Source organism: Triticum dicoccoides, chromosome 7B, assembly GCF_002162155.2.
Source record: "Triticum dicoccoides isolate Atlit2015 ecotype Zavitan chromosome 7B, WEW_v2.0, whole genome shotgun sequence".
NCBI classification, from domain to species: Eukaryota; Viridiplantae; Streptophyta; class Magnoliopsida; order Poales; family Poaceae; genus Triticum; species Triticum dicoccoides.
Genome location: NC_041393.1, coordinates 95,832,041 through 95,842,342, shown reverse-complemented (window position 1 = coordinate 95,842,342; position 10,302 = coordinate 95,832,041). Strand labels below are relative to the sequence as shown.

At 42.8% G+C, this 10,302-nt stretch overlaps 1 protein-coding gene across 1 annotated transcript; it reads left to right on the top strand.

Annotated features, from left to right (window-relative positions):
- The first annotated feature begins 3,729 nt into the window (after positions 1-3,729).
- LOC119340697 (protein TIC 22, chloroplastic-like) lies at positions 3,730-7,608 on the top strand. The gene is made up of 8 exons (XM_037612618.1): positions 3,730-4,113; positions 4,206-4,268; positions 4,860-4,934; positions 5,781-5,825; positions 6,874-6,933; positions 7,009-7,080; positions 7,152-7,187; positions 7,275-7,608. Exons 1-8 carry the CDS (start codon positions 3,745-3,747, stop codon positions 7,362-7,364), a joined length of 810 nt encoding a protein of 269 aa, XP_037468515.1. The 5' UTR covers positions 3,730-3,744; the 3' UTR covers positions 7,365-7,608.
- Positions 7,609-10,302: the final 2,694 nt, after the last annotated feature.

Here is a 10,302-nt window from a genome sequence, read left to right as displayed (position 1 = left end):
TGGCATGTCATACAAGAACAATTCATGCACATCAAGTAAAGGACAATACATAGCATAAGTAGTTTCTTGCAATTTTTTCATGTTGGAAACATAGAGAGGTGGAGATGTAGTTCCCCTCTCATAATAATTGCAAGTAGGGGAAGCAAGCACATGCATATTGTATTCATCAAAATCATCATGTGCAATGGAAAAAGACAACCCATAAATATAATCCTTAATAAGAACAAATTTCTCCGATATATTGTAGTTTGGAGAATTCAAAAAGATAATAGGACTATCATGTGTGGGTGCAATAGCAACAATTTCATGTTTAACATAAGGAATAATAACAATTTCATCTCCAATAGGATAATTCATATTGGCATCTTGGCCACAAGCATAGCAAGCATCATCAAAAAGGGATATTTCAAACGAATCAATGGGATCATAGAAATTATCATAGCTTTCATCCTTCAGTAAGAACGAAGGGACATTAAACAATGTATGAGTTGAAGAGTTACTCTCATTAGAAGGTGGGCACGGGTAGCTAGTCCTTCTGTTCTTCACTCTCCTCATCATCTTTTTCATCCAATGAGCTCACAGTTTCATCAATTCCTTCTTCCATAGACTCCTGCAAAATATTATTCTCCTCTTGGACAGCAGAGATTTTCTCAATAAATGCATCAATATCAGAATTGTATTTATAATTATCATAGTAATATTTAAGGATAGCAAAATTTTCAGGTCTATAAACATCATCATCAAAAGCTTCATACTTTAAAAACAAAGATTCAATTTCATAAGCACCCTTAAAAGCAACAAATTCTTCTATTCGTTCCACATCATAATAATCATATATACCATTGGCATAAGAAGCCAAGGTTTCATTATCATGAAATTTGCATGAAAAGGGAAGGTGTGGAGCATTCATCCTAGAGCAACAAGTAAAATCATATCTCAAGCATAAATCCCGAGCATACCAATGCAACATATAAATTTGATCCCATAAAAGTTTCCCTTTTTGTGTCAAGCGATAATCCCTAAAGTATTCACGTTGATCCAACGTTACTTCCATTATCAAGTTGAATGGGGTTTTCTCAGGATTATCAAAGTAATGCATAATATTTTTCACATAACGAGCATCGAGGGTTTTAGGAGGTTCCGCGTCTCTATGAGTAGCAAGTACCACTAATATTTTTGGTGTTTCGTGTTCCATATCCATAACTAAAGATAGAGAACAACTTAGAACTGAAAATTAAAACTACTTAGTGATAAAGCAAACAAGCACACACGAGAATATTCACCCCACGCTATTGCTCCCCGGCAACGGCGCCAGAAAAAGGTCTTGATAACCCACAAGTATATGGGATTGTTTGTAGCCTTCTTCGATAAATAAGAGTGCCGAACCCAACTAGGAGCTAAAGGCAGAATAAATATTCCCTCAAGTTCTATCGACCACTGATACAACTCTACGCACACTTAACATTTGCTTTACCTAAAACAAGTATGAAACTATTTTGCAAGAATAAAACTACGAGTACTTTGTGAGAATAAAACTACAAATAAATTGCAAGGTAATAAAAGTGGATAGCTTTTGTCAACAAGAAAGTCATTTGTCCCTAGGCAATCAATAACAAGTACAGGTAATCATTCTTGCAATTTTATATGATGGAGAGGCATGAGCTAACATACTTTCTCTACTTGGATCATATGCACTTATGATTGGTACTCTCGCAAGCACCCGCAACTACTAAAGATCATTAAGGTCGTGAAAACCAACCATAGCATTAAGTATCAAGTCCTCTTTACTCCCATACGCCATGACCCACTTATCCGCGTTTAGGCTGTTGTCATCCCCCGCAACACTGACAATAAGCAAACCATGAACATATTGCAACACCCTACATCGGGGGCCCCCCTCATGTTTGCGTGAGAACGGAGGGCATCGTAGGACAATACCATAAATAAAATATACAATCATACCAACTAAGATCATGATTAACCCATAGGACAAAACAGATCTACTCAGATATCATAGGATAACCATATATCATTGGGAAATAATATATGGAGTTGAGCATCATGTTTAAGTAGAGATTACAGCGGGGAGAAGGTGTGTTACACCGCTGCATAGAGGGGGAGAGAGTTGATGATGATGGTAGCAAGATTGTTGATGTAGATCGCCGTCACGATCCTAACCCCGGCGGCACTCCGGCACCACCGGGAGAGAGGGGGAGAGAGCCTCCTTCTTCTTTGTATTCCTTGGCTCCCTCCTAGATGGGAGGAGGGTTCCCCCTCTGGTCCATGGCCTCCATGGCGGCGGAGGGGCAGGAGCCCCTCCGAGTTTGGATCTCCCTCTCTGTTCTCTTCTGTTTCGCGCCCCCCAGATCCGGCCCTTCACGGTTTCTTAAATTTCTGGAGATCCGTAACTCCAGTTGCGCTATTCTTTTTCCATGATTTTTCCATAAATTATCTTTGTTGCGCCAGAAGTATAGCTCCAACCGACGTTCGAGGAGGGCACGACACACCAGGGCGCGCCTGGGCCTGGTGGCGTGCCCTGGTGGGTTGTGGTGGCCTCCGGCCTCCGTTTACGTTGATTCCACCTCCTAAAATTCACAAATATTCTAAAATAATTCTCCGTAGAGTTTCATCACGTTTGGACTTCGTTTGATATGGATTTTCCGCGATACAAAAACATGCAACAAACAGGAACTGACACTGGGCACTGGATAAGTAAGTTGGTCCAAATAAATCATATAAAAAGTTGCCAAAAGTATGTGAAATTTGAATAATATTGGCATGAAACAATAAAAATTTTATAGATACGACGGAGACGTATCAACGCCCGTCACCTGCCTCCGACACCACCACAACAGCCACCGAAAAAAAAGAATGGCAGATAACCTCCTCACCCGAGCTCGATGCGGCTCCATCGCTGACAAGCAGCTTTGCGGACCTCCAAGGTGGCTCATCAAAAGTGAAGCCATTGTCGTTGAACGCATCAGACCGGGGCAACACCCCGGACACGCCATCGAACTTCAGATCTGGCACCCCACCATGACTAAGACGCCGAAGAAAGAAACGATACCTGCCATCCACGAACCACGAACCCAGCACACATTCGTCTTTCAGATGTCGTCGATACAGACCACAATCTGCATAACGGCGGAGCCCGAGGACACAGATCCACCACGAGGATGCCGCGCCGCCACGCCATCCTTGCTTGAACAGACTGGTTTTTAAATTCATCCCCAACCATAGGACCGATGGCCTCGTCAGGGAAGGATCCAAAGAATCTTTATTCAGTACCGTCATCGACGCCGCCGAAGCCAAGACGATGATCAGCCTAAAAACCCAGACTACAAGAGAGTAAAAACGACCCACGCGCATGGATCCGGCGATCACCCTCACCACCGACGACCGAGGTCGCCGGCGGAGGGGAGCCGCAGGAGGATGGCGCTGAAAGATGGCCTCTCCTCGCGGCGGCTAGGATTCCAGCCGTCAGGGAGGAGAGAGAGGTAATATTTCTTGGGGCTCAAACGGATATATGTAGCACTGAAATATGTGTAGATACATCATGTTCGGCGACAAGTAAGTTACTCCCCTTTTCATGGTTTCTTTTCTTTTAAATCTGTTATAAATAAAAAAATGAAAAACGAAACGGGCCCAACTCCTCGGCGACGCAGCAACCTCGCGCTGCACTCCACCAGACCAGAGCGCCCGTAAACGGAAGCCGACGCGACCGAGAGCGGGCAGCCGAACCCGATGCCGCCGCCCAGCTCCTCCCTCCCGCTCGCCGCCGCCCCCATGTCCGACCCCTCCCCCTCCCCGCCCCCCAACCCCCTCGCCGCCGCCTCCTCCTTCCTCCAGCACCACCTCTCCAGCCTCGCCTCACGCTTCGCCGCCCCGCGGCCCGCGCTCGCCGCGGCGCGCCCGCCGGGGCCCCACGGCGCCGCCGCCCAGCCCCTCGCGCTCGGGCCCGACGAGGTCGCGCGCGCGCTCACCGGCACGCCCGTCTTCACCGTCTGCAACTCCAGCAACGAGTTCGTGCTCGTCTCCGACCCCGCCACCGGACTCCGCTCCCTCGGCCTCCTCTGCTTCCGCTCCGAGGACGCCGACGCCCTCCTCTCCCATGTATCCCCCTCCGCGCCCTTCTGTCGACACCTGCTGGTTTTGATGCGTGGTTTCATGCTTTTACTGACGGTTCTGGAGGTTGCGTGGTGTAGGTGAGGACGCGGCAGCCGGTGTTAGGGAAGGGGGCCAAAGTGGTGCCGATTACGCTAGATCAGGTGAGCTTAAATTGGTATCTCATGTGATAGATCACGCCAGGAGCGACTGTTGGAGCAATCCTGCAAGAGAGTTTATGGTGAATTGAGGTTTATGCTGACTTAAGTAGCGAGTTTATGCTGCGGCAGAAGTACAAAAGTGATACAATACAAAATTAGGAACTCAATGACATCTCAACCACTGGCAAAATGAACTAGATTCCTTAGAAGGAGGTATGTGAGGAAAGGAATCGTTTCTCATAAGTCACACTGTTGCCAATTTATCTAGTCTAGCTTAGGTTTGTGTCATTAGGCTAGCCCTGATACAACTTATCATTCTACTCCATCCACGGATGCAAGTTGCATGGGTCTGCGAGCCCACACCAACCCTACTTTGCCAGTTGCCACGGTTGTAAGGACTAAGCACAATGTGCAAGTGAACCACTAGTTAAGTGGATGAGCATACTTTTTTGTGCCTTACCACAACTGCAAGTGACTTGTGCAGATAATGAGCCTCTAATTAAGCGAATGTGTGTAATTGTATATCTTGAACCATACTGATATTGTTTAATGTTTTGCAATGTAAATATTTCTTATGCTGCCCTTCGAATGCAGGTTTATATGTTGAAGGCCGAAGGTATCGCATTCCGCTTCTTACCTGATCCACTTCAAATAAAGAATGCACTGCAGGTTTGATTCTTGATGGAACTGTTTCTTATTATTCTATTATCTTATCTAAATGTGTACCATTTTTTAGCACCCCTAGCCTTTTCTGTCTCTTATGAATAAGTACAGTCAAATTCATTATGTAACTAAACTGCTCTTCAAAGCAGTAATGCAGCAAGTACAAGTTACAAGATTCCACTGGACTGCCATTTGTACCAACTTAATCTGTCACCATGGTTTTGATATTTCACCAAAAACATCCATATGACCTAGGGGTAGCATGTTGCCCAATATTGCGTTATTTGTCACCACTCAAAGTTTTTAATATTGACTTCTTTTTCTGCATCAGGCGTATAAGGGTTAGATAGCGCCGATCAGTCCAGTGTATTATCAAGATGTGTTTTTGAATCCTTAGAATGCATCTTCATTATTCATGTTTGTTAGATAACATATATTTTCCATCTTCAAAGACAACATATGTTCCAAGGAACACTTAATTTGAGCAAGGAAAAGTTAGAGGCCTATTGCAGTGGCACATGAATTAATTTTTGGAGATCTACCACTTTGCCCTATACGGTGGAACACCACCTGACTTTGTATGGTCGGTGTTATTTTCAATGTAGCCTATGCCAATATTTCCGGGTTTTTTTATGGGCTGGATTGGCTCAAATAAGGTGATTCTCCATGAGGGTAAAGCCTTTCTTTGTGTACTCTTGCCTGTTGGTCTGTACTTTGTTGCTGATGACTATATAAAGTTTGATGTCTTAACCAATAGTATATGCGGGTTACTGTAGTCTTCTGCATCTAATATAACCAATGTGAATGAAAAAATTTCAGCTTAATGATGAATATTACTCTTTGGCTTTTCAGTTGAAATCTGGCTTAACTGGTTTTGATGGTGTCCCCGTTTTTCAGGTAATTCATGGTCGCATTGCTGTACTATGAAATAGTATATTCTTATCAAAAGCAGTTAGATTTTAGATGCTCATTGACAGTTGGACATTATGGGATCTCTTTCAATGTGTTAAGTTCAGTTACATGCATTTCTAACCAGGGTTCCACAAATGGCTTGTTGCTTTTTTGGGCCAGTTTTGGTTTCTAAAACTCTCTCATTAATTACCACTAGCATGCCAACAGTAAAATGTCTTTTTTTTTAAACTGTCACCGGGCGGGAAAGACTCCCCACCTGAATATATTTTAAGAAAAATTAAGCAACAATGTTTAGGTAAGGCGAGTGGAGAAAAATTCCCTCTACAGACCAACGGTAAAATGTCACTTCCATCTTTCCCCAAGATCGGGAATTCAGAAGAAAAAATTAACAATCTGTTTGGAACCCTACATCAGTTGATCAATAACACTCCTGGTAAGAGTGAACTATACCTCTGCAGTTGACAAATAACAAATGTTATAGATCTGTTGATCAATAACGGTAATGGATCTGTTAGCATGTGGACTGGTTGATTTGTTGATTAATATGTTAACTTCTAACAGAATAACATACTCCCTCCGATGCGAATTAATTGACGCGGCCTCTATACATTTATAGAGGCCGCGTCAATTAATTCAGATCGGAGGGAGTAGTTTATTTCCATGAGTTATATGGCTGAGGTGGGCTTGAACACATTGCGAAAGCTGAAGCTGTTCACCTGTGGTGCCCCCATTAGTTACTTGCCCATACAGGTCCTTTCATGATCTCCCAGTATCACCAGGGTGTCTCATCTTGTAATGTTGTATGTCTTAAATTGTCGGTGCTCAGACAAAACCGAAAGATTTTATAAGTTTTTTGTGTGCATATTTGTTTGTTAGCAAGACACCCCCCACCCCCATGTGACCAACCTCTTTCCCCCTATTACCTGGTCTTAATACTTATAGCTATGTATCATAAGCCAAACTTTCTTTGGAATAACAGACATTGGATGAACTGTCCTTTGCTATGATGAAAATAACTGATTTGCATGTGCAGTCAGATCTATTGGTCGTTAAGAAACAGAAGAAGCGCTATTGTCCAGTATACTTTCAAAAGGTTTGTCAGGCTCCATTTCCTTTCACTTACCTTACCCAGTCTGGTTAAGTCTTCACAACTTCCTTCCTGGTTCAGGAGGACATAGAAAGAGAGCTTAGAAAGGCGTCTAAATCTTCGAAAGGATCAGCCTTATCTAAGCGAATTATGGTATGTGATTTTATATGTTTCTTATTGCTGTCCTAAGCTCTCATGAAAACTTGGCCATCTGGTTTCTTCAGGTTGGTAGTTTGGAGGATGTCTTGAAGAAAATGGAGGTAGGATGGTGACAGAAACATAAGATAGACTCAGGACTGCTTGTACCTTACTTGACTACTAACATCCTAAAACTCTTGATTCTACAGATTAACGACAGAAATTCTGGTTGGGATGACTTAATCTTCATACCACCTGGAAAGAGCCTCAACCAACATATCAATGAGGTATCAGCGTAGTTTTGTTGTGCAGTGATAGCACGGAGTTTGAGCACACATATTTTCTCACTTGAAATGCTGTGATGGCCAGCCTATCAACTATATTAAGCCGCTGCCTGAGCTTTTTTTTTCTCTTAATAATTAATTCACGGTTAGCTCTGTAAGGAAAATTTTCAAGGTCAAGTGATAAATATGGCTGTGATTTTTTTGCCATTGTACTCTAGAAATATATTATTTATTTGTTTCCTGTTTCTGGATTTACAAACATCAGGTTCAGAAAGAAGAAAGACTGACAAAAGTATGGTGCTATATCTTCTTTGGAAGATTTAGCTCCATATGAATTATTTTTCTGTACAAGATTGCAATCATGAAAGAGAAAACATGATTAGAACTGTGCCATGGTTGGGTTTGTTATCATACTGCCTTCGTAAAAAATTGGTTCTCTTTGTCCTCTTGCCATCAGAATTTACACTCGTGCACTGGTCATGCCAACCGGATAAAAAACGTCACAGAATCTTGTTCCTTTGTTGAGTGCAATCTTTTTTTTGTGGGGGGCGATGGAGTGCAATTTACGTGGTTGCTATGAAGCTAGAAGAGGTGTTCATGGAAAGAAAAGAAGAAGATGGTTGAAGTGGAACCAGCATAAATGACACAAATGCCATAGGTCATAATTTTTTGATATTATAAATCTCGGAGATTTTCTTTCCAGCCATAAGAGAAATTTATAGGCTTGCCATAGGATATTTTATGTAGACTGAAAGATCAAGGGAGTTTGAGTACCAAGAAATAGAGATGAATAACATTTCTTTGCTCGGCAAGCTGCTTTTAGGCTCATTTATACGAGGAAGGGGTTTGACTGAAACAAGATTGTTTCTCAAGTGGAATTTAGTAGCGGGTATTCTCAGTTTTTGGTCTGGGTTTATGCGTGCAAAGCATTTCCTTTTGCTGCTACTGCCAGGTCAGTTCCACCTCCAGTATGTCACGCAAGTTCACTACTTTGGGGAGGATACTTGGGCTGATATTGAACCATTTTGTCAAATATCCCATGATCCCATCCTCCTATATAGTGTTGCGGGTAGCAAATTGTCATTCCGGCGAGCAATCATTTGGGTTGGGCCTAACTTGGAACAAGCTTGGTCGAACAGGTGGAAACTATCGGGTTATGACAACAACTAGAAACCCTTCTGTTTCTTGGTTCAATCTATGCATCGGTCCCTTATGAGTTATCATATTTATTTTCGGCATAAACATATTTTGAAAATAAAAGTACCCTGAAGGATAACTTTCTTTTTGTGCTGTCTTCTGAGCGGGATTGTTCTCACTAAAGAAACTATAATTATAAGAAAGAAAGTAGCGCCTATGTCTCAGTTAGCTCATAATTAACCATCTCTCAGTCAGTTTTCTAAACTTGTTCATACATATACAAATCTAAAATGATGTTCACTGTCTTATAAAGATTTGTTTGTATAGTACAAAAAGTGTAATATTATCTTATCTGATTGAGAGTTAAGTTTTCAGTAAATTTTACAGATACGATCGTTCAACTAGTGCACAAAATTTCAACGTTTGTCCAAACTTCAATTTTTAAAAATATTAAATCTTGCATGGATCTCAACGTCAAATCAACGGTCCCCGTTAAAAGGAAGTAGTGGGAGATTAGAGATTATAGCTTCTGGCTTGTGAGCTTCTGGTTTTTGTGATGAAAGACGAGACTAGTAAAACGCTGTCATCCAGCCCTTTTGCCTCCCACCTTAGGATTCTCATATGATGGAAAATTAGCTACAAGGGTTTGAGAAGGGATTATGTTCACACACACTATTCTAGCTATATATATATTGGTTTATATGGCCATCAGAACGATGTTAACTTTGACAAGAAAGTTCTCTATCGTCTAAATCAGGTGATCAAATGCGGTGGCTTACCACGATCATGGGCGCCATTGCAAAGAGCTGAGTTTAGAGAAGTGATGGCAACAGGGGAAGGTCGTGGTCATGGAGGTATTTTCTGCTACTAGTTGGCCCACCTGCAAGCGACTAGGCGATGGCAGACTTTTCTGAACTTTAATTTACTTATTATTCGCTTAGTTGCTTATCATATGATTGTTTAGATGTTGTGACTTGTTTGGATGGTTCGTGTAACAAGTACTCGTTCGGTTGCTTCCATATACGAAGTAGTAGTTCATTGGATTACCTTTTCCTCTAGGGTTTCCTAGAGTCCACCTTTTCCTCTGGCGGCGCCGCCAGAGTCCATGAGGGTTCTTCGCCAAATTGCCAGATCTCGCCGGCAAAACGAGGGTTCTTCTGGAAGGAAGTAGAGAGGATGATCAGGAGGTGAAGGAAGACGACACAGGTAGTGAGGAGGAAGAAGAGCTTGGATGGGATCACTATGGCCCAAACCCTGATCTAGAAGACGCCTTTGAAGGTCTGAATTTACATTGAGAGGAGGAAGAGGATCTGGATCTTTCGGGAGAGGTGGAGGAATTGATCAGTGAGGTTCATTGGCTTGCCCTTTTTAGGGTTCATACTCTGCGTCCGTTCAGCCACGCGGCGCTGTTGAATTCTATGAGGAACGCGTGGACATGTGCGCAAGGTGTAACCTTCAATATTAAAGGGCCAAATTTGTTCCTTGCCCGATGTCACTGTTTGGGAGATTGGAAGAGGATGATGGAGGGAGGACCGTGGCAGTTTCGTCGTGATCCAGTGGTGCTAGTGGAGTATGATGGCTTCACCAATGTGGCGGACTGTGCTCTTAATATGTATCCGCTGTGGGCGAGAATTAAAGGCTTGCCAGATGGTCTCACGAGGAAGAAGGAACTAGCAGAGAAGGTCGCGAAGAAGGTCGGTGATCCACCATTTACAGTGGTGGTTAATGAAGGGAGGATTAACCCCTCAAACTTTCTAAGAGTGAGGGTTTTCGTAAATGTAAACCAGCCACTGGTGAGGTTTGTGCCGATCATATT